This window comes from Silene latifolia, chromosome 11 (assembly GCF_048544455.1).
Source record: "Silene latifolia isolate original U9 population chromosome 11, ASM4854445v1, whole genome shotgun sequence".
NCBI classification, from domain to species: domain Eukaryota; kingdom Viridiplantae; phylum Streptophyta; class Magnoliopsida; order Caryophyllales; family Caryophyllaceae; genus Silene; species Silene latifolia.
This window is the reverse complement of record NC_133536.1, coordinates 81858551-81880272: the sequence shown is the minus strand read 5'-3', so window position 1 is coordinate 81880272 and position 21722 is coordinate 81858551. Positions and strand designations below refer to the sequence as shown.

Sequence of the window (21722 nt, the reverse complement as noted above, 5' to 3'; positions counted from 1 at the left end):
AAATAAAGTTGATGGGATCTTCCTCTAAAACGGAAATTGAGATTAGTCTTTATAAGGGCAAACAACTATGAATTCCTTCTTCGTCGGTAGGCATAATATGACCCCTTCTACGTTGGGTAAGTAGTTGTGTTGACTTAGTTTACCTCAACATCATAGTCCGAAGAGTTTCTCGTGATTATGATGGACTAAAGATAGAATTTACAGAAATTTATCGACCAAGAATTCTAACGGTAGAATTAGCTAAAAGGTTAGCTTATCAATTTGCAGATAATTGAGTCTTGGGATCATTTATATAATTCTTGAGGGAGGTCAATTGTATAAATGTTTTGAGTCTTCGCGTTATGACAATAGTTCATTAGACTTAAAAATATAAACGATGCACATGCTTATTATTTTATTCTTCTTCTCGCAGTGTAGAACACGTTTATTTTGATAATACTGTTACAACAAAATGGCTGGAAATAACAAAATCCCAATGCCTAGTGCCACACTTGATCGCGCGTCCTGGCTTAAAGTTTTTATGGACCAAATGAATCAGTTCACACTTCTGAAAAATGACGGGTCCAACTTTGCGGACTGGGAGGCAGCACTACGGAATGCTGCCATTGCTGACGGTAAACTCAAGTACTTAACTGAGCCAATACCGGTAAACCCAGGCCCCAATGCGGGAGTTAACGAGTCACTTGCTTATAGTGATTTCGTTATGGAAGCGGGTGCGATAAAGAACGTACTCATCTTTGCAATGGAAACCAATTTGCAGAGACGCTTCATAGCCCAAGGTGCAAACAAGATTTTCACCACGCTCACTAACGAGTTCTCAAAAGCACCGAGAATCGTTACTTATGCGCATACCTGTCGCTTCTTTGATGCGAAGCTCCAGAAGGGCCAACCGGTTAGCCCACACATTCTTCACATGATTGAGAATGTCGAGAAGCTGGAGGCACTCAATTGTAAAATCAGTGAGAGCATTGTCATTGACCGAATGCTTCATTCTCTTCATGATGGTTTTGCCCTTTTCAGGGCGAACTACTACATGAATGACTTGAAAAAGAGTCCTCATGAGCTACACTCCCTTCTCGTACAGACCGAGAAGGATATGAAATTGAGTGGGAGCATGAAGCAGGATGTTCTCACGATTTCCAACAAGGGTAAAGGTAAGGGCAAGGCTCATGGCGACCTAGCTGTAGGTAAGCCAAAGTTTAAAAAGCCAGGAAACGGTAAGAGTGGGCCTGGTGAGACTAGTGGCTCACAGGGCAAGGCAAAGAGCAAGGGCGGTGACATAGAGCGCCACCATTGTCACAAGACTGGACATTGGAGGAGGAACTGTCCCGTCTACCGTGAGGACATCAAAGCAGGCCGCGTCGTTCCTGTTGGTATGTCGTCTTATATTCATATGATTGAGATTAACCATGCAAGTTTCGGAACTTGGGTACTTGATACCGGTTGTGGTTCTCATCTGTGTAATCATTTGCAGGGCCTAAAGAACATCATACCTCTCGAAAAAGGTGATGTGGACTGCGAGTCGGGAAATGGAGCACGAGTTGTTCTTGTCTCGAAGGGAACATATGTAATCCAACTCCCTAGTGGTTTTGAGTTATTTTTAAATAATCACATATGTACCCAGTTTGTCTAAGAACATTATTTCAGTTTCCGTACTTGCTAAAGACGGTTTTGCATTTTCAATAAAGGATAATAGCTGTATTTTCTCTTTCAATAAAATGATTTATGGCAAAGCAGTTTCCATGAATGGAATTTACATCTTAGATCAAACCACGGAAGTATTACACGTGAATAATAAGAAATTAAAGGTTGGTGACAAAGATCAAACCTATCTATGGCATTGTCGAATGGGACACATAAATGAGAAACGTGAAGAAACTCGTCGATAATGGGACTATTCCCGCATTCGAATTTTCTACATATGGCACGTGTGAATCATGTCTCATTGGCAAAATGACTCTAATTTCCTTCAAAGGTGTTGGAATGCGCGCTAGTGACCTATTAGGACTCATACATACTGATGTTTGTGGACCTATGTCAATTACCGCTAGAGATGGCTATAGATATTTTATCACTTTCACGGACGATTTGAGTAGATACGGATATGTCTACTTAATGAAGCATAAAAGTGAGTCCTTTGAGAAATTCAAGGAATACCAGAACAGGGTTGAGAACCAACTGGGTAGAAAGGTTAAAGCACTCCGTTCAGATCGGGGTGGCGAATATCTTTCAAATGAGTTTGATCAACACCTTAAAGACTGTGGAATCGTTCTACAGTTAACTCCACCTGGAACACCTTCAGTTAAACGGTGTGTCCGAACGGAGAAATCGAACATTACTTGATATGGTTCGATCCATGATGAGTCACACGGTAGTGCCTGATTCATTATGGGATTTTGCTCTTTTGTCAGCTGCTCTTATACTTAAACGAAGTCCGACTAAAGCTGTCGACAAGACTCCATATGAAATGTGGAAGGGAACGGTACCTAACTTGTCCTTTATTCGGGTTTGGGGCTGCGAGGCTTATGTCAAGTGGAGACACGAGAATAAGCTCGGCCACGATCGGTCAAGACATACTTTATAGGTTATCCAAAAGGAACATTTGGTCATTACTTCTATTCGCCTACCGAACATCGAGTTTTTGTTGCGGCTAGTGCGACGTTCTTAGAGAAAGCATTTCTCGAGAACAAGACGAGTAATAGAACCTTCGTGCTGTCAGAGATTCCAGAACCAACAACCGAGGAACAGATAGAGGAAGTTGTTCCTTCAACTGATGATACGATTAATATTCCTGAGGAACCTAGGAGGTCGGGTAGAGTCTCTCATCCTCCGGACAGATACATTGGTATGGTCGAGGAGAATGATGTTTTACTCCTAGAGAGTAATGAACCCGCTACCTATAAAGGTGCCATGACCAGTTCCGACTCAAAGCTATAGCTCGAAGCCATGCAATCCGAGATGGACTCCATGTATGAGAATAACGTATGGGATCTAGTTAATTTACCTAATAAGGTAAAACCTCTACAGTGCAAATGGCTTTACAAGATAAAGCATTCTGTAGACGCGCAACCAGATACCTATAAGGCACGACTTGTGGCAAAAGGTTTCACTCAAGTGCACGGATTGCATTATGATGAAATTTTTGCACCTGTAGTTATGCTACGTTCCATTCGGATAATCTTAGCGATTGCCGCATTTCATGACTGCATTTCATGACTATGAAATTTGGCAAATGGATGTGAAAACCGCCTTCTTAAACGGTTATTTGGAGGAAGAGTTGTACATGGTGCAACCCGAAGGTTTCATAGATCCTCAACATCCTAAGAAAGTATGCAAGCTTAAGCGTTCCATTTATGAACCTAAGCAAGCTTCTCGGAGTTGGAATCATCGTTTCGACCAGGTGATAAAAGAGTATGGTTTCACTCGATCGGTCGAGGAACCATGCTTATATATCAAGTCGAGTGGGAGTAAGATTGTATTCTTGATATTGTATGTCGATGACATACTCTTGATTGGGAATGACATTCCTCTCTTATCTTCGGTAAAGGATGGTTGAAGAACCATTTCCAGATGAAAGATCTGGGTGAGGCACAACGTATTTTGGGAATCCGTATCTACTGAGATAGATCACGACGGACGTTATCACTTAGTCAGGAGTCTTATTCGGATAAGATTCTTGAGAGGTTCAGCATGACCAACTCCAAGAAGGGGAACCTTCCAATGACGTCTGGGATGCAGTTGAGCAAGTCTCAGTCACCCACGACGCCTGAAGGGATTGAGCGCATGAGTCGTGTTCCTTATGCATCAGCTATAGGATCAATCATGTATGCCATGATATACACACGTCCAAACGTGTCATATGCATTGAGTATAACGAGTCGGTACCAAAAAGAATCCATGTACCTACGGAGGACTAAGGATTGGGTATTGACTTATGGAGGAGACACTAAGCTATGCGCAATCGGTTACGCAGATGCTAGCTTCCGAACTGATCGAGATGATTAGAAATCTCAGTCTAGATTCGTTTTTACTCTTAATGGTACTGCGGTCAGCTGGAATAGTTCCAAATAGGAAGTTGTATCAGATTCTACTACTGATCCATTGAAATATGATAAGCATGGAGGGCACGTTATTTCCATGAGAATTAAACGTGTACCTGAGTTATAGTAGTTGATTATGAATTCGATACGTTATCTTTTTCATATACTACTTATAACTTCATCGGTTTTATAATATTTTGTTTTTCATGTGGATTGTACTGACAACATTGAACGCCACAAAGTGAACTGAATTACATTATATTTGTTTTGGTCCGTAATCGCCTAAATGAGCTGATAACTCTGGCTATTATATTGTGCAGTCGATTGATGGTGGGTTCAACGAGCCATAAGTCAAACGGTTGACTAATCGATCATATATGCGAGATTATAATGATAACTCGTAGGATAAATTTTTGTGACAACGTAATGGAGTCCTAAATGTTTAAAAACATTCGGTGCCAGGTCGTGGATAGGACATCCATTGTGTTCCTAGAGTCGATTCTTTTGACTGTCGACTGTCTCTTGAGATTAAGGCAGTTTTTGGGTGACTTTGGTTTCTTTCTCACGGTCTGCCGTAACGGGAAGCTAAGTAGATTTTTTCTGGGTCATTTCATACTGTGCTTACATCTGCAGGATTCGAGTTGAGGAAAATATCCAACCCTTATCAGGTATAGTTATTTCTCAGGGCCACTCGAGGAGTTGTAACTGAAATGCATGGCCATGCTCGAATGATGATTCGTTTATCAGTTAAGTTACTCTCTATTCGGGGAAACCACTCTTGATACAGATCAATTGTAAAATACGACCTTTGTGAATCCGGATTTGCAAATTGTTTTACATTGAGTGGGAGAAATTTTAGGATATGAGAATCGGTTATCGCACATACACTTGTGAGGACAAGTGGGAGTTTGTTGGAGCTTGTGTCCTCCACAAATTAGTGTGATAGCATTTATAAATCTCTTAAAGGTTCACAAGGGTATACTTCGTATTTTAATCAGTTGATTAACGATTACCTAATAACGGTTGGCTTGCTAGAATGTTTGACGTTATTATCATACAGATGGCGGTGATCAACTGGTCCCTAAAGGTCACACCTAAAGGATGTGTTTGAGAGATGTGGTTATAGAAATATAATCACATTGATTCCTTATATGACTAAACAGTTAGTCAATGTGTTGATAAGACAATTATTTAATGAAGATTAAATAATATTAGTTGAGACAATTAATCAAATTCGTAAATTGAATATAATAAGTTATATTTAATTAAATGTATGTAATGTTAGCTTGGACGAATTAATCTGTTAATTCGTAATTAAATGTAATCGGTTATATTTAATATCAACAAGATGAATGTGTCATAGTGGTAATAGTGAGGGCACTCAAACCAAGAGGTCATGGGTTCGATCCTCACTAGATGACAATTTACACATTTTATACATTTTTGGAATAACCGAAAATAAGGATTTTGATCCTTATTATTTCGGTGGTTATGGGCCGAAAAATAAAACAAGAAAATCTACCCTAATCATCTATATACTCGGTTTGATAGGGTGATGAGGGATAGAATTTTTACCCTAATTTTTCTACCCATTCTTGCCTCCATCTCATCAGAAAAAAAACACACAAAAAACCTAAAATTAATCAGTTAATTTTTGGATCGATTCTAGCAAAATCAAAGGGCATTTCTCATATCGTCTTGGGTGCAACTGATAGGAGAATATCATTGCGATATTGTTCATAGGCCATAAAAGCTAGGACCGAAGGTTATTTCTTAATCCTTTACGATTTTGTTTATGCAATTCATTTTATGACTAGTTATCATCATTATAATTCGTTATACTCCTTAAATTTAAAGGGATGCATACAAATAAAATCCCACATCAACAAGATCATCAATACCCACAAGAATGTTTTCTTGTGCAAGGCCAACAACCAAGGGACCAATATCAATGTCAAAAGATGTTTTACCGTGCTTTCCCGAATCAAGATCTGAGACTTTCATATGAGGGCCAACCTTTGGACCCTAAATATCAACAACCTCCATACCAACCACCACCAAAGACGGATCATTCAAGGAAATACAACCAATACCAAGGACAAGGTTCTTATTTCCGGAGATTTACACAATACAACAACCAACCTTATGTACCTCCACCCCTAAGGAACAACAACCAGACTGACAATCAAAATTTCTAAGGCAACTTCCAAGGAAACCAAATTTTCTAAGAAAACCAAAATTACCAACCCCAAAAGCAACCACCCCCTCTCATTGAACCACCAAACCCGAACGCCTCTATTGAACAAATGTTGAAAACATGGAGTCTAAGGCATTAGAAATAGAAGCCAATGCGGAGCAACAATTCAATCTTCTAAGGTCCGACATTTCTAATGTTCAAGCACACCAAAGAACCCCTGATTCTTACATGACCAACTCTAACCAAGGAGCCTCTAACCCTCCAAGGGGATCACAATTTCTACCAATGCAAGGACAAGTATAGGTGAGAACTCCAAGAAAGGGAAGGTAAGTGATCAATCTATGGATGATGAAAACTTTGTCTTGGAAGAAATTGAGGTTGACAAAGTGGGTAATGAAGAGAAAGAAAAAGCACCCAAGAAGATTGACGACACCAAGCAAGCTTCACCTCCTAACAAGACTCATGTCCCTCCAGTGCCTTTTCCTAATAGAGGTAGAGTAATGAAGGAGAAGAACTAATTCTCTAAGTTCTTGGAAATGTTGAAGAAACTTGAAGTTTCATTGCCTTTCACCGAGGTAGTGACACAAATGCCACTCTACACAAAATTTCTTAAAGGTGTGTTGACAAAGAAAAGAGGAATCGGAGGAGATGGATTAGTTACCTTAACGAAAGAATGTAGTGCGGTGTTGCTTAATCACAAGTCTAAGAAATTACAAGACCCGGGTAGCTTCTCAATCCCGTGTATGGTAGGCAATCCGATCATTGAAAGAGCTTTATGCGATTTGGGTGCAAGTGTTAGCATCCTACCTCTTCCCATTACCAAGAAGCTTGGTCTCCTCCAAGACATGGTTTTCACTTCTATGACATTGCAACTCGCCGATCGATCGGTACAATATCCTAAGGGAGTTCTTGAAGATGTTATGGTAAAAGTGGGGAATTTCTATATACCGCCGGACTTTGTGGTATTAGATATTCCGGAAGACCAACAAACTCCAATTATTCTTGGTAGACCGTTCATGGCAGCCGGAGAGGTAATGATTGATGTGAAGAATGGAAAGTTTTCCTTCAATATGGGAAGAAATGTGGTTAAATTTTCTCTCATGGGGGCTATGTCTAAGCCAATGTTTGAGAGTGCTTATTCGGTTGACATTCTTGAAGAAGTGATTGAAGAAACGAGGGATGAACACTTGGGGGAAGATAAAGAAGAAGACTATGAAGCTCTACCACCGCTTTCTTTTGAAGATAGGGTAAGAATCATCCAAACGTAGACCTTAAACCCTTGCCGCCCTTCCTTGAATATGCTTTTCTTGATGATGCAAAGACCTTTCCTGTGATTATCAATGCTAACCTACAAGTGGACCAAAAATAAAAACTTTTAAGTGTCGTTAGAACTAACAAAAAGGCACTTGGGTATTGATACCGTCGTTTCAGTACCAAAAATAAAATACCTAGATACTACTAACAGAAGTCAGCGCTAAGTAGGGTCGAGCTTCACAGGGAGGCGGTCACTATTCACTTGTCTACTCGGTCTGTCTAATGTCACAGTGTGGGGGTTTTGGTTGTTTTAACTAAACTAAAGAGACTAAGGCAAGAGGGATAAAGACAAGAGAAATTAACAATAAAAAGGGAACTAGGATGTCGGGTCATCGATGAACGTCAGTCAATTGCAGTTAAGGGCACAGATTGGTCGCATGTGTCGGTCTAAGGGGCAACGAATATCTCCTTCCGGTCTCAATTCGCCCTAAAATACTACTAGCTTAGATGCCGCCCTCACTAAAGTATTCTATTGTTCACTGCGGGTCTTACCCCTTCCAACCTTCCAGTCTAGGTCAAGGCTTACCAAAATTAAAAGGCTAATTGCATCGATTCAACTAGCAGGATACAATTATAGCAGTGATTAACAACATAGGCTAAAACAGCTACGACAAATCCGTAAACCTAATTAGCAATTAACGATAGTCCATCGAATCACCTAATCCTAGCAGAGAAATTAGCTAGACATAATTAAATAAAGAACAAGAATAAAGGGTAGAAGATCAATAAACATTAATTAAATAAAAGATAAAAGGGAAAGAAAGAAAGTTATAGTGGAAAAGATCCGGAAAATAGAGAAAGTAGTATTCAACAGTAACCAGAGGGAAAAGTAACGTATGAGATGTGTCCCCCCAGAGAGAATACAAATGACGTCCTACCTTCCTATTTATAAGAAAATAGGATTTATTTGACCTAATGACGAAATAAAACTAAAAAGCCCAAGCCCATAAGCGATTCCACTCGATCGAGTGGTTTAAAACTACTCGATCGAGTAAACCTGAACTCAAAACATTCGATCGACTGAAAAATCTACTCGATCGAATAAAAACTAAATAGACATTGTTCGATCGACCATAGAAAGTACTCGATCGACTTATTATTTGATCTAAAACCACTCGATCGACCAATAAAGTACTTGATCGAGTGATATCTAACTTCAACAGCTCATAATCTCATTAGTTTCAGCTTTGACTTGTCTTTTAGCTCCCGAAACGGCTTCACGCATCCCAAGACAGCTACATTTCCGCTCCAAATTCACTCTTCCTCCAAATGTATGCAAACCGGACGATAAAAGGCTCGATTTCACTACTTTATGGTCCATTCCTGTAAATAAGACAAAACAAACCAAAGTAGCATATTCGGGGCATTTCGTAGCATAAAACTACGATAATAGCATAGAAATACGTGCATAAAAAGACCAAAAAGGACTATATAAAATGCACATATCAAATCTCCCCAAACCAAACCTTTACTCGTGCTCGAGTAAACTAAATGCAAACTAACGAAACGGAAAAGATAACTCAGAGCTAGCTACAAATGCCCACTTAAACCAATTTAATGCAAGCAAACTAACACTTATAGCAAACAGTCAAATGCAAATGAGTTATAAGATGTTTATAATAAAGCTGAACCGTCGACCTTGCAAGACCTTTAATAATGGACTCTCACGGGTCACTCTTCTCTCATGAAGCAAAGGGTGAACATATATATATGTAAGAGATAAAGAAAAATAGTCGCTCACCTAGACTACGACCCACATAAACATGCATGCAACTAATATGATAGACAATTCTAGCTACCGTACATACATTCCAACCAAACAAGGTCCTGTCACAGCCGAGGGCTTACAAAATTATGGTAAAGTGAGGCAATGGGTAAGAAAAGGCAAAACATTTATGGGAATGTCGAGGTATAGGCGGCCAAGCTAGTACCTAAACAAAACCATATAAGAACATCCATTTCTATCTCAATTATGAATTAAGCACATATGCCCTTCATTTGGCACAAAACTCACCAAACCGAACTGAAAATACTCCTCAATAAATGTAAATAAAGCATAGGAGCGAAACCGTCTTATCAAACAACATCTTTTTCTTTCTTTTTTTTTCTTTTCGGTTTCTTTTTTTTTCATTTTCTATTTTTTTATATTCAAATTCTTTTTTTTTACTTTTTCTTTTTCACGTTTTTTTTCTTCTTTTTTTTTTCATCTCATCCTCTTTTTTTTTTCTACCAACTCCAAATCAAATAATGCAATACAAACCAAACTTGGCACAATAAATTATATACCACAAAGATAATCTAAACTAGCTTGACAAGGCAGGCTAAATTTGGATGTAGCTAAGGGTCAACAGGCAAATTTGGCTAATGTGGAGTTCAATGGGTAAAAATGAAAGAAAGGGAAATTGTAAGCACCTCCCTGCATGTGACACCAACCACTAACCCGAATGTATGCAGGCAAAAAGCAATTGAATTTCATATACGTGCAAATTAATGAACATGTTATGCAAGGAGTAACTACTCACAATCCTACATGAAACCGGTCACAAATGAAACCAGTTTATACGGCTCTAAATCTTAGAAATTATAAGTAGGTTGACAAACTTTCAGGTCAAGTCTATATGTCCAGCTAAATTTTAACATAAACTCGTAGATATGCAAAAAGACAATGCTAAAAAGAATAATAGTTCAATGCAAGGCTTAAGCAAAGAGACAAATAATAGTGCAATTTCATCATTGAAATCTACCGTTCCGACTCAACCTATATGCTAAAATAAACGTGAAATTTTTTGATTTTTTTCTAATTTTTCAATTTTTTATGAGATTTTTGAATTTTTACTAAAAATAAACAACAATGCATATAGAAATTAAACGTGACAACAGAAGTGCAATAAAAACAATATGCAGACATAGATATGGATGCATAACCTCCCCAAACCAAACCGTACAATGCCCTTATTGTACCAAAACATGGAAAGGAAATGAAAACTAAAAGAGAAAGAGAGTAAAAACGGAAAACTCACAAGATTACGCAAATAAGGGACCTCCCCAAACCAGCCAGCAACGTGTGAGGTCACTAAATAGCTCCATCAGCATCACATGAAGCGAATCCAAGTCAAAACCACTCGATCGAATGGGAATAATGATCGATCGAGTTGAATGGGCATCAAAAACAGCTCGATCGATAGGAATAGTGGTCGATCGAGGACGTCTCTCTTTGCAGGCACTCGATCGAGTAGAATAAATGCTCGATCGAGTAAACTTAGCAGCAAAAGCCCTCGATCGAGTACAAAAAGTACTCGATCGAGTGATCCTTAGTATATTCCTGGAAAGACGCAATATAAACAGCCCGCAAAACTAACAAAGCAAGCTTAGCCGAATAGTCTATGGTACGAAGACCAATTATTACAACTAAAACTGAAATGAAAAGCAATGTTTAAAAAACAACTAAAATAAATATCCGGGTTGCCTCCCGGGTAGCGCTAGTTTCAGACAGGTCCCAGCTCGACCTTCTTTTTCATCCAGCTGCTCCAATAGTCACAATCAAAACAGCTCAAAGCTCTTAGCATGAGATCATATATCTGCGCATGTGCTACATAAGAGCATAAGTAGCACCATAATGGAATAAAGATATAGGAAATTAAAATGTACAACTGTTTAAGCTTAACAAATTTCCTATGATAGCTCCTAAATTTGTCAATAAAATAAAAGAGCTCAGGAGCAATTAATAATGATTTAGTGCTCCATTTCAGATTAACAAGTTTGTGACGATAAGTACGGTAAAAAACTATTAAATTACTCGTCCAGCTAGGAGGGGGTATAGTATTAAAATACAAAGCATGAGTCAAATGAGGGAATGTACTATTTAAACAAACAATAGTAGAATTATCGTCTACTACCTCGGGTTGGTTGCTCTCAATGTCGGAATCATTGACAAAAGAATATATTACCTCATCCGTGTTAGGAGCAATCACTGACTCAGCTGCCTCCTCTGTGGAAACCGTTCCGTAAATCGCAGCCTTAAGCGCATCTAGCTCGGCTTTGAAAAGGGGAGACTCACCATAACCGTTGTCGTCATCAAAATTGTCGTCTAAAACGAACCCAAGTAACAAATCATTGCTCTCGCTGGCCAAACTACTCGATCGAGCAGAATTATTACTCGATCGGTAACTTTCCTCTTGATAATCACTCGATCGAGCACTTGGAACAGCTCGATCGAGTACTCCTTCTAAACAGCTGTTCGATCGAGTGATGCAAACTACTCGATCAACCGTTTCTTCAAGAATTTCACTCGATCGACCACTAAAATCGATTTGATCGAGTGAAAAGTGCTGATCAGTGCATGAATCTTCGTCCGAAGCGTCACTATATGATAGAACTTCGTAATCCGAGTCATAGAAATCATCATCATCATTAGGCAACACGGTTTCTTCATAGGAAAAACCGCTCTTTGCGTAGGTAATGCAGGTTTCCTCTAGTTGCCTAATTTTCGACTCAGCAGCTAGCTGAGCTATTTCAGACTCGAGCTCATCAATTTGCGCACAAACCTGTCTATCATATTCTTGCCTTTTGAGTGCAAGTGCCTTCAATAAAGACTTCAACTCAGCAATCTCTTCTTTCTGCTTATCAGGAGGAGCTTCTTGTCGCGGTGGCCAGATAAATGGAGGTTGTTGGTAGCCTCATTGATAGGGCAGATGTGGCGGCACAACTACAGAAGGTTAACTAGCTCGTCTATGCTGCTTGAATGCGTAGACCTCGTCATTTTCTGCCATGCAAAAAGCTGCATTGTGCTCAGCAGCACCACATCTCCCGCAGTAAATCACCTGTTGTGCCATATAATGGAACATAGGTGACGGGTCAAAGGTACTCAAGCCTTCCCTTTGACGATCTTTTACCTAGAACTGTCTAGGTAGGACCTATCAAAACAGCACTAAAGAAAAAGATTAGAACGGCCTCAAGGGAAAAATCCCTTAAGGCTAAAAACAGACAGAATTAAACAAATAAATAAAGTAGTTGCCTCCCCGACAACGGCGCCAAAATTTGATACCGTCGTTTCAGTACCAAAAATAAAATACCTAGATACTACTAACAGAAGTCAGCGCTAAGTAGGGTCGATCTCCACAGGGAGGCGGTCAATATTCACTTGTCTACTCGGTTTGTCTAATGTCACAGTGTGGGGGTTTTGGTTGTTTTAACTAAACTAAAGAGACTAAGGCAAGAGGGATAAAGACAAGAGAAATTAACAATAAAAAGGGAACTAGGATGTCGGGTCATCGATGAACGTCAGTCAATTGCAGTTAAGGGCACAGATTGGTCGCATGTGTCGATCTAAGGGGCAACGAATATCTCCTTCCGGTCTCAATTCGCCCTAAAATACTACTAGCTTAGCTTCCGCCCTCACTAAAGTATTCTATTGTTCACTGCGGGTCTTACCCCTTCCAACCTTCCGGTCTAGGTCAAGGCTTACCAAAATTAAAAGGCTAATTGCATCGATTCAACTAGCAGGATACAATTATAGCAGTGATTAACAACATAGACTAAAACAACTACGACAAATCCGTAAACCTAATTAGAAATTAACGATAGTCCATTGAATCACCTAATCCTAGCAGAGAAATTAGCTAGACATAATTAAATAAAGAACAAGAATAAAGAGTAGAAGATCAATAAACATTAATTAAATAAAAGATAAAAGGGAAAGAAAGAAAGTTACAGTGGAAAAGATCCGGAAAATAGAGAAAGTAGTATTCAACAGTAACCAGAGGGAAAAGTAACGTATGAGATGTGTCCCCCCAGAGAGAATACAAATGACGTCCTACCTTCCTATTTATAAGAGAATAGGATTTATTTGACCTAATGACGAAATAAAACTAAAAAGCCCAAGCCCATAAGCGATTCCACTCGATCGAGTGGTTTAAAACTACTCGATTGAGTAAACCTGAACTCAAACCATTCGATCGACTGAAAAATCTACTCGATCGAATAAACACTAAATAGACACTGTTCGATCGACCATAGAAAGTACTCGATCGACTTATTATTTGATCTAAAACCACTCGATCGACCAATAAAGTACTCGATCAAGTGATATCTAACTTCAGCAGCTCATAATCTCGTTAGTTTTAGCTTTGACTTGTCTTTTAGCTCCCGAAACGGCTTCACGCATCCCAAGACAGCTACATTTCCGCTCCAAATTCACTCTTCCTCCAAATGTATGCAAAACGGACGATAAAAGGCTCGATTTCACTACTTTATGGTCCATTCCTGTAAATAAGACAAAATAAACCAAAGTAGCATATTCGGGGCATTTCGTAGCATAAAAATACGATAATAGCATAGAAATACGTGCATAAAAAGGCCAAAAAGGATTATATAAAATGCACGTATCAGGTATAGCATTGGCGATCTTGTGGGTATCGATCCTAGAGTGTGCATGCATCGCATTACACTAGAGGATGGATACGCACCCTCCGCTCAACCAATGAGGAGATTGAATGAGAAGTTGAAGGAGGTGGTAAGGAAGGAAGTTGATAAATTTCTTGAGGCCGGAATTATATACTCCATCTCGGGAAGCGATTGGGTAAGCCCGGTTCAAATTGTCCCTAAAAGGGCAGTATGACCGTAGTTGAGAATGAGGATGGTGAACTCATCTCCACCCGACCGGTCCCGGAATGGAGAATGTGTATTGATTACCGAAAACTAAATTCCGCCTCAATCAAAGATCACTTCCCTTTGCCTTTTATTGATCAAATGCTCGAGTGATTGGAAATTATGAATATTTTTGCTTTTTTGACGGTTACTCTGGGTTTTTCCAAATTCCTATCCACCCGGATGACCAAGCAAAAAACTACTTTCACTTGTCCCTGTGGTGTCTTCGCATATCGGAGAATGCCATTTGAACTTTGCAATGCTCCCGGGACATTTCAAAGAGCTATGATGTCAATTTTTTCGGACTATATTAAGAAGTCCATGGAAGTGTTTATGGACGACTTTAGTGTCCATGGCACTTCCTTTGATGATTGTTTGAATAACCTCTCCCAAGTGCTCCAAACTTGCATCCAATACAAGCTCAAGTTGAATTGGGAAAAATGCCACTTTATGGTGCACGAGGGAGTGGTTCTTGGTCATGTCATTTCCAAAAGAGGGATCCAAGTGGACAAGGTTAAAATTAAGGTGATTGAGAAACTTCCCCCCACCAACCAATGTCAAGGGTGTGACGAGTGTGGGGTACAAATGAAGGAAAAGTAGATCTATATACTTAACATATTCATATATATTTTAGGTTAATTTGTCATAAAATTAAATGGTGATCTTATGCATGCAAACTTATAAACAATATAAAGAAGAAATCTTTATCTTACATTGGATTTTCGGTTTACTAGGGCACAAGAGAGATCTCCTTCTCTCTTGTTCTTGTGCTTTCCTCAATGGATGAACAAAGACCCAAGTATAGGATCTCTCCCAAGGATTTATACCCAAGACACACTCTTAATAAAATTAATATTATGTATACTAGACAATATTAATTTTGTAGGAAAAATTGACCCAAAATAATTTGGTTTTATCTCCCAAAACCGGTTAGGAGGAAGAGAGGAAGGAAGGAGAAATATTTTATCTCTCTAAAATATTTTTGGTGAATGAATGAATAATAATCATACTCTAACCATAATGTTATGTATTATTCATCAAAATATAAGGCAAAAACCCCTTTGTTTTTCCTTGTGAAAAACCGGGCAAGAGGAAAGGAGGGGAGCCAATGCATGCTTTTGTTTGTCTTCACAATGTAAACTAGGTTGCATGGCTAGTCTATTAGGGAAATGATTGTGTTTTCCATTAACATAATCAATCACAATATTAGCCTAATCCTCCTCTTAATTTCGGCAATTTCATAAAATGGAATCCATTTTATTTTTGTCAATTTGTCAATATGTCACATGTCATATGTCACATAAAATTGTTATGTATTCTTAACATGTTAAAAATCAACGTATTAATAAAATACGTCATATACAAAAATCGACTTAGTAATTCATAATTACTTGTACCAAAATATTTTACCAATTATAAATCACAACAAATTGTATTTATAATAATTCATTCAAATTCAATTGTTTCCTTAAACAATAATTTCATCTGAGTAATGATACAATTCGATTACTCAGACCGTATCTCATATTAATCAAATTTCAATGAGATACGTAAATATTACTTCCAAAATCGTCCGTCAATTTTAAATAAATTAATTGACTCGTAACGTTATACGATCAATTAATTGATCAATTAAGAGTGTTGCCCTTTAGGTATGACCTAGGGGATCAACTGATCACCACCGTCGCACGACAGTAATGTCAAACTCTAGTCAGCCAATAATTACCGATATGTGTGGACCAGTTGACAGTAAAATATTACTTCGCAATTGTATTCTTTATAATGAGACTTAAACATGTGATCATCATGATCAACAGTCGTGATCGCATTATTGTCGGAGGACACATATTCCAACAATCTCCCACTTGTCCTCGACAAGTGTGCGTCACCAATTCTCTTGTCCTATTACTATCTCCCACTCAATGCAAGGTGTCTTTCAGGTCGTACTTGCAAGTGATCATATCGAGAGTGGTTTCCTCGATCTGGAGAATAACTGATTGACCGGATTTATCCACCATGGATACATTCCGAGCGTGGCCACGCATTTCCAGTTCATTACTCCTCGAGTGGCCCTAAGATATTGTTATAACCCTGACTAGGGGTGGACAATTCCTATCGCACTCATTCCCTTCGACTAGCCACAGCCATCATAACCCAAAATATGCCCATTTGACCCCATTTACGAAGGTCGTAGTAACACAAATCAAAGTTAATCTGAAACTGTGCCATCTTAGGCGAATAATCTTTAGTCAAAAGAATCGACTCATTTGAATACTATAGCAGCTCTCGCCACGACCAGGCTATATAAATTTGCCAGAACTCTATAAGCGGTCATAAGGCCCGACAAAATGTTCCTAACAGTCCGCCTATGTGATCGACTAGTCATTCTCATATGACTCTATGGCACTTGAACTTGCCATCAATCGCATCACACTCTAGTCACTTCGAGACGTCACCTCATGTAAGTAACTATGGGCAAATACAGTGTTAATCTGTGTTCACTTAAACGGGGTTCAATTGTCTCTACAACCCGTTGGATGTAACAAAGTATAAGGTGAGTTAATAATAACTCAAACGACAAATGTCGACATCACACTCGGGTAGTCAATACCATATTACAACCTTGTGATGTATATCGTAAGTGTGTAAACACTTGTTGATTGCAATAGAAGTTTAATATGTTACGTGTCCATGTGTTCAAACTTCTTAATCGTATTATCCTTTACATTCACGTTATCACTCATAGCATGAACCTCACCAAGTACACATCAAGGTTCCCGACCATGGTTTTGGTTCTTTATCTTGAAAGAACTTCCTTATCGATTATCACATAACGAACGAATTTGTGGTGAATGATATAACTTGGACTGATCAAGTACTCCATCCACACACAATGCACTAGGTATATGTTTTGTAGAGTCTTGCAACAATTTGTCAAGATGATTAGCCTAGCACTTCTCACAAGTCCTAGCATATTAGGAAAGATTAGTTTTGAGCAACTTCTTATTCAACTATGTATCTTTCCAAACTTCTTATTTCTCTTTTTAGCTTGAAAGGCTTAGGATTCTCATAAATCCTTACATGTGTTCGAATTTTCATTAATATGTGCAACCTCTTGACACATAACAGAGTATTCTGTCAAACACTGAAATCGCTCATCGGATTCTCCTCGAAAATTCATGACGTGTCTTGTATGGCTTGCTAATGAATCATCATGCTCTCATGCATATGATTCACCATTGGACATGTGCATGATTATTCTAATGGCGGAAACATTAGTTATTAATAATCATGAGATCAACCGTTCTTAGGTTCAATGAACGACCATGACTGCTAATGGCAATTCCATTTTCATTTACATGAATAACCTATGTGTATGTTGATACGATGTGTATTTCTTAATACTAATCCAATATCTCTTGATGTAATTGGATTCATCATAGTCCATATTCATCCAGAATTGAAAACTCAAATACTTCTTTGTGAAAGAAGATATTAGCTCGTCATTCCTAATGAGTAATGAGTTGTAAACATTCAAAGGATGATAGCTCCCACTAAATTCCATGTCTTCACATGATAATTTCTAAACTCCCACTTAATTCCACATGTTTCGAAATTGATTACTCAATTGAAAACATTTCAAAACTGGAATGTATATTGCTTTGCAAAGTTTATTAAGATAAAGCCACATATGTTCCCATCATATCCTTTCAAAATTCATATTTTGAAGAGGTCTCATCTCAACCTTATGGAAAGAGATTTTAAATCTCTAACACATTCATGTCATAATGATGTGTGGCAATGTCATTTATTAAATATAAGTAATATCTAATACACGTCCTTCAAAATATCCCTTTTAGAAGGAGGTTTAACCAATCCATTTTCATAATGTGGTTATGTAATGACTCTTGCGTGATTTAAAAAACTTAGCTATTGAAGATATCGGTATATCAATCCTTGCAACTCGATTATTACTAGAATGTTACTTTGATTCATTTAGGCTCTTAAGTAAATCTCAAGGTTGAAACTATTGGTCAAAATTTTTCATAAACTAGTCAAAACTCTTGTTAAGACTTTATATTAGTCATTTTGTTCCAAAACTTTCTTTTGGTCTCCTCGTGTAGTTATCTTGAGAACATACTCTTATGATTTCTTCACTTGGTCTCTTTAGTCATATAGAACTTACTTGAGACCATAGATCTCATCTATTGGGTATACTATATAAATAGATATACCTTCATTCAAATCATTCTCTCTTGCGTAGATCTCATTTACACAAGTACACATACTTATCTTGGTGTGAGTTGTGTCCTCATTTTTCTCCCACTCTATATTTAGAATAAATACACTAGAGATTCAAAGATAGCATATGAGACACAAATAATGATGTTTGAAGTATAAGGAGAACTATCTCATAGATTGACTAATAGTTTTAGATTTCGCAAGTGTACTTGGTGATTGACATTCCTTTAAGAGAGTTCATAGACTTAAAATCACTTTTTAAATGATCATACACAAGCCTTAAGCATGTGGACATATAATGAATCCCGTCATTATAGTTGTCTATTAGATCACTTTAAGTGAATAATCATATGTTTCTAAGAGCAAGCATTTAAATACGAATTTTAGAACAAAGGATAAAATGATAAAACGGGTGACTTGGGTTGCAAACCAAGCCATCATTATCCAAAATACAACCAATTATCCAAAATACCTTTCCATGTCGAACACGGAAACTTAAAGGTTCTAAAAATCCAAAACATGATTAAAATAAGACAATAAAAAGAAAAGCTCCATGAAAGCTATTCCTAGCTTCTTGATGGTTTCTTAAGCTTGGTTTTCTTTTCCCTTGTCTTTGCTTGGTGGAGGCCCTATTTACAATAAAAAGGGAGATACATTATCACAACTTTGTATCATAATACCATAGTTGAAATAGAAACATAAAAGAAAGGATAGTCATTTACCTACTGGAGTAATCTTTCCAGCCTTAATATCACCAAGGTATTTGGAACAATTTCTTTTCCAATGTCCCATACCATTACAATAATGGCATTTATCAAGAGGACCCTTCTTGATTTTTGAAGTGCTAGCATCATTAGACTTAGCTTTGGTGAAAGTGGGAGCTTGTTTCTTACCCTTCCTCCCATTCTTCTTGAACTTCCCCTTGCTCTTAGTGCTTATGTTAAGCACATCCTTTGGTGGGTTCACATTTAACCCCATGTCCCTCTCGGCTTGCACAAGTATCTTGTGCAATTCTTCAAGAGACACATCCTTGTCTTGCATGTTAAAATTCACCCGGAATTGAACATACGCCTTGACTTTGGACAAGGAGTGTAGAATCCTATCTACAATGAGTTCTTTGGGGATTTCAACCTTTTGAATCTTCAAGGTCTCGACAAGCTCCATAAGTTTGAGCACATGAGGGCTAACCTTTTGGCCCTCTTTGAAGTCGAGATCAAAGAATGCCGCGGCCGCCTCATATTGGACGATCCGCGGAGTTTGTGAAAACATTGTCACAAGCTTGGAGTAAATCTCATTAGCGGTGCCCATTTTAAAGGCTCTCCTTTGGAGGTCCGCCTGCATCGCAAATATCAACACGTTTTTCATTGCGGCGGACTCCTTATGGTAAGCCTCATATGCTTCCCTAGTGGCGGCGGTCGACCTAGTAGTAGGTTCGGGTGGAGAGGCCTTGGTTAGGTAACGAAGCTTGTCGTCACCTTGGGCGGCTAATTTGAGTTGGGCATCCCAATCGGAGAAATTTGACCCATTCTTTTCAAGTTTAAATCGATCCATGAAGGATCGGAGCCATGATGAATTAGCGAGAGGCGTGGCGTTAGGGGTTGGTGTTGCCATTTGTTATGAGAAAAGAAGTGGTCTACAAAACAAAATAGAAGGAGTAAAACAAATGTCGTTTTAATAATAATACTCGTAAAAATTGTGATTTAAACAAGTTTTATTGCATTTTTCTAGTGACCTCTACCCAACTAGATAAATGATTCCAAGACCCAAATTCATATCAACTTAGGCACGGGGTAGCCGATGAAACCCTTATCAATATAACTTGGTGGATTAACCTTTTAATCGATTCTACTTTTAGAACTCTTGGTCGATAAATTTACTCTAATATTTATCTATAGCCCAAAACACATCCGACAAGGGCACGAGGTAGCCGATTAAACCCTTATCAAAAACTTTTGTTGAGTTCAATACAAATTTCGAATAAATGTGTCCATTATCCAAACCCATATTAACTTGGGCACGGGGTAGCCGATGAAACCCTCATCAACATGAATTCGGTGGATAGACATTCATCACCCACTTCCCCTACGTAACAAGTTTTGTACCCCGGGGTGGCCGAGTGCACTCCCTCGCGAAATAGGTTTTCATGGTTTCTACTATTTGGTAAGGCTATGTCTCAATTGATTGTTTTAGCGAGAGGTCATGTCAATTTATTATCTATCACGTTTTAAGTGAACTAAAGCGGTGAACTACGATAATTGTATTTGACACGGTCGATAAACTCGATTAGATGATGATGCATGTTTTAGTTATGGCGATTTAGCGATGCATGCGACATATAAATAAAATGCAAAGCATAAAAATAAATCCTAGTATGGCCTTCCTAAAAATAGAAAACTATTTAACTATTACATATTCGGAAACCAACTCCATTGGTCCCTTGAACTTCGGTTGTGGCACGCATCTCGAGGTAACACCGTCTTTGTGTATCGCCATCTTGATGAAATCCGTCTTTGGGAACTCCGAAATGAATAAAATTATATAATAAATTACGTAATTTCCTATTATACATTTGTAACTAAAATAAAATAAATCTATTAAATTACAAGACGGTGATACGAGATCACAATAAAATTACAACCGAATCGATATTCCCATACATTTCGGGTAATACCAATTAAAAACTAAGGCCATACTAAGAAAAAATTAACATAATTCAAAAATTACATAAAATAAAATTTATGACAATCATAAAGAAAATGTAGCATTATAATATGTAAGAACATGCTCAACTTTATGCTAAATCGCCTTTAAATAGCCAATATCGTATATTACTCGGTTTTTACGGATTTGCGTGATTTCAACATTTTATAATCACAAAAATTACAAAAATTCATATTTATGCATAAGTTAATTACCCTAACCTCTTAGGACTCAAAATTTAGTCTTCACTAATTATTTGACCACAATTAACTCATATTTCTAAAATTTGTTCATCAATGGACTTAAAATTATAAAAATAAGCTATAAACTTCTAATAAATCACAAAATTTCAAATAAATTCAAAATTTGAAATTTAAACTCATGAACATTCTGGAAAAATACGATGACACTCATAATGTTCAAAAACTTAGGTTAAAAATTTCGAATTTTATCCGGAAAAACAATGTTGCGGTTTATCAGTTTTTAACAAAATAATCATAAAAACATGAGAAAAATTATATTCATCAACTTTTCAATTTTATATCTGAAAAAGATAATAAAATGCAACATGTGACGTTTTTCCT

General features: G+C 37.9%; 1 protein-coding gene across 1 annotated transcript; it reads left to right on the top strand.

Moving 5' to 3' along the window:
• Positions 1–6773: 6773 nt before the first annotated feature.
• On the top strand, positions 6774–7505 carry LOC141613593 (uncharacterized). The gene has a single exon (XM_074432336.1). It carries the CDS (start codon positions 6774–6776, stop codon positions 7503–7505), a length of 732 nt encoding a protein of 243 aa, XP_074288437.1.
• Positions 7506–21722: the final 14217 nt, after the last annotated feature.

Bases quoted from the DNA above. Each gene is read 5' to 3' on its own strand.
- LOC141613593 (XM_074432336.1), top strand. From the start codon at position 6,774: ATGTTGAAGAAACTTGAAGTTTCATTGCCTTTCACCGAGGTAGTGACA.